The sequence below is a fragment of the Colobus angolensis genome, unplaced genomic scaffold (assembly GCF_000951035.1).
Source record: "Colobus angolensis palliatus isolate OR3802 unplaced genomic scaffold, Cang.pa_1.0 Scaffold254, whole genome shotgun sequence".
Lineage (NCBI taxonomy): Eukaryota > Metazoa > Chordata > Mammalia > Primates > Cercopithecidae > Colobus > Colobus angolensis.
In genome coordinates, this window is record NW_012115755.1 from 2,411,071 (window position 1) to 2,413,018 (window position 1,948).

Genomic DNA, 1,948 nt, shown 5'->3' on the forward strand with positions numbered 1-1,948 from the left:
AGTCCAGCGGGGACGACAGAGTGAGACTGTCTCAAAAACAAAAACAAAAACCCAAAAAACAACTCACACCAAAAGAGTTGAAAGGGCATGAACTATAAAGGAAAGCCTTTCCCAAGAGCAGTCAGTCACTTGCCACCCTGATGTCAGACTCTCAGACTCTAAACACCTGCCCCAGAGAGTTCTCAGACAAGCATATGGGAAGAGCTGCTGAGCAGTTTTGGATCTTTTAGTGTTGTGAGGTGCCAGAGGGTGTGCTTGTCAACTTTTGCGGTACTTAGAGTCTTAAGCACTGTTTTCCTCCATTCCCATCCCTACCATAACACTGACTGAAGCTTGTTCCCTTCCTCCAGGTCATCCTGGCCCGGCAGTATGGCTCTGAGGGCAGGTTCACTTTCACCTCCCATACCCCTGGCGAGCACCAGATCTGTCTTCACTCCAATTCCACCAAGTTCTCCCTCTTTGCTGGAGGCATGCTGGTAAGTGGGCCCACATGGGAGTTGCAGCTTTCAGCCTTCATCCTTTGTATGGCTCCAAGGGCAGATTCAGTTTCACCTCACATACCCCTGGAGAGCACCAGGTCTGTCTTCACTCCAGTTGCCCAAGTTCTTCCTCTACTGGAGGCATGCTGGTAAGTGGGCCTATATGATACTGTAGCTTTCAGCTTTCATCCTTTGGTGAGGACTGGCTGGGGGACTGGTGGTGCTGTGGGTGTGAGAGGATTGTGTCAGATTTTGTGTCTCCTAAGAACACTGGGTTTCTAGTGGATATCCAGGACACAGTGACTGAGCTCTTTGTATATGCCTCACTCAGAGCACCAGCCCAAGCTTAATACATGCTTGTGTGCCCAAAGCCCCATGGGGCTAAGACACTGAAGAGGGCCCAGTCTGTTGGCTAAATGAAGAGATGAAGGAAAGTCAGGGATGAGCTGTCAGTCTCTGGCAGGAAGATGGAGCAGGGCTGCCAGATTTCCTTATCTCCTTTGTCTGTCCTCAGAGAGTTCACCTGGACATCCAGGTAGGTGAACATGCCAACGACTATGCAGAAATTGCCGCTAAAGACAAGTTGAGTGAGTTGCAGCTACGAGTACGACAGCTGGTGGAACAAGTGGAGCAGATCCAGAAAGAGCAGAACTACCAGCGGGTGAGTGACTGGGTCAGGAGCAGTGGGCTTCTCCCTAGAAGCTGCCCACTGGCTCAGCCAGGAATTTCACATCACATTCATTCTGAGACCCCCAAGGGACTGACTGCATTGTAGGCTGTGGGGTGGGTATTACTAACTCCACCTTGTAATTGGGGATACAGACTCATAAGAGGCTGTCATTGCCCTAAATCACAGTTACACACAGAATGGCACAGTAGGATTTGATACCAACACCTTGGGTGCTGTTTCAGTGGGTCCACATGCTCCCAGGACCAGGGTCTCAAACTTAACCGGTGACCAGGAACCAGAGTACCATGAATGAATCTGTGACCTGAAGGACTAGTGGGGCAGTGACCCATCTAAACAAGCACAGCCACTATTCAGTGTCACCTGGGGGCCTCCTTGCAGAAATACCAGCCTTGAGTTTACAGATGTCCCATTTTTTCAAGAGGAAATAGCCAAGATTTTTATGTGAACATTTTAATTTATTTTTTATTTTTTTCTATTGCTGCTGCACAAATTGTCTGGGTTTTAAGTGTTGACAAAAGACTGTACACTGTGTGAGCCCAACAAAACACACATAAAGGCCAGATCCAGCCCCCAGCCTGTCAGTTTACAGCCTGTGCCCAACATCTTCAAGGAGCAATCTGGAGACCTAGGCAGAGGGCTTAGAGCACGTCCACTCCTGCATGCTCCAGGACAGCTCTGCCTCGTGGGGTGATACCACAACTACCTTATCTCTCTCCCAGGCACCAGGGCAGGACTAGGTGAGGCCTATTGCCTGACAGATGAAGAAACAGACTTGGGA

The 1,948-nt window shown here is 49.6% G+C and overlaps 1 protein-coding gene across 1 annotated transcript in view; it reads left to right on the forward strand.

The window, feature by feature from the left end:
* Positions 1–1,502, forward strand: part of LOC105515146 — a 66,320-nt gene extending 64,818 nt beyond the window's left edge. The window contains exons 3-4 of the mRNA XM_011946891.1: positions 351–476; positions 994–1,502. Coding sequence (XP_011802281.1) covers positions 351–476; positions 994–1,254 — 387 coding nt within the window. The 3' untranslated portion in view covers positions 1,255–1,502. The remainder of the gene's footprint in view (positions 1–350; positions 477–993) is intronic.
* The last annotated feature ends 446 nt before the right edge of the window (positions 1,503–1,948 follow it).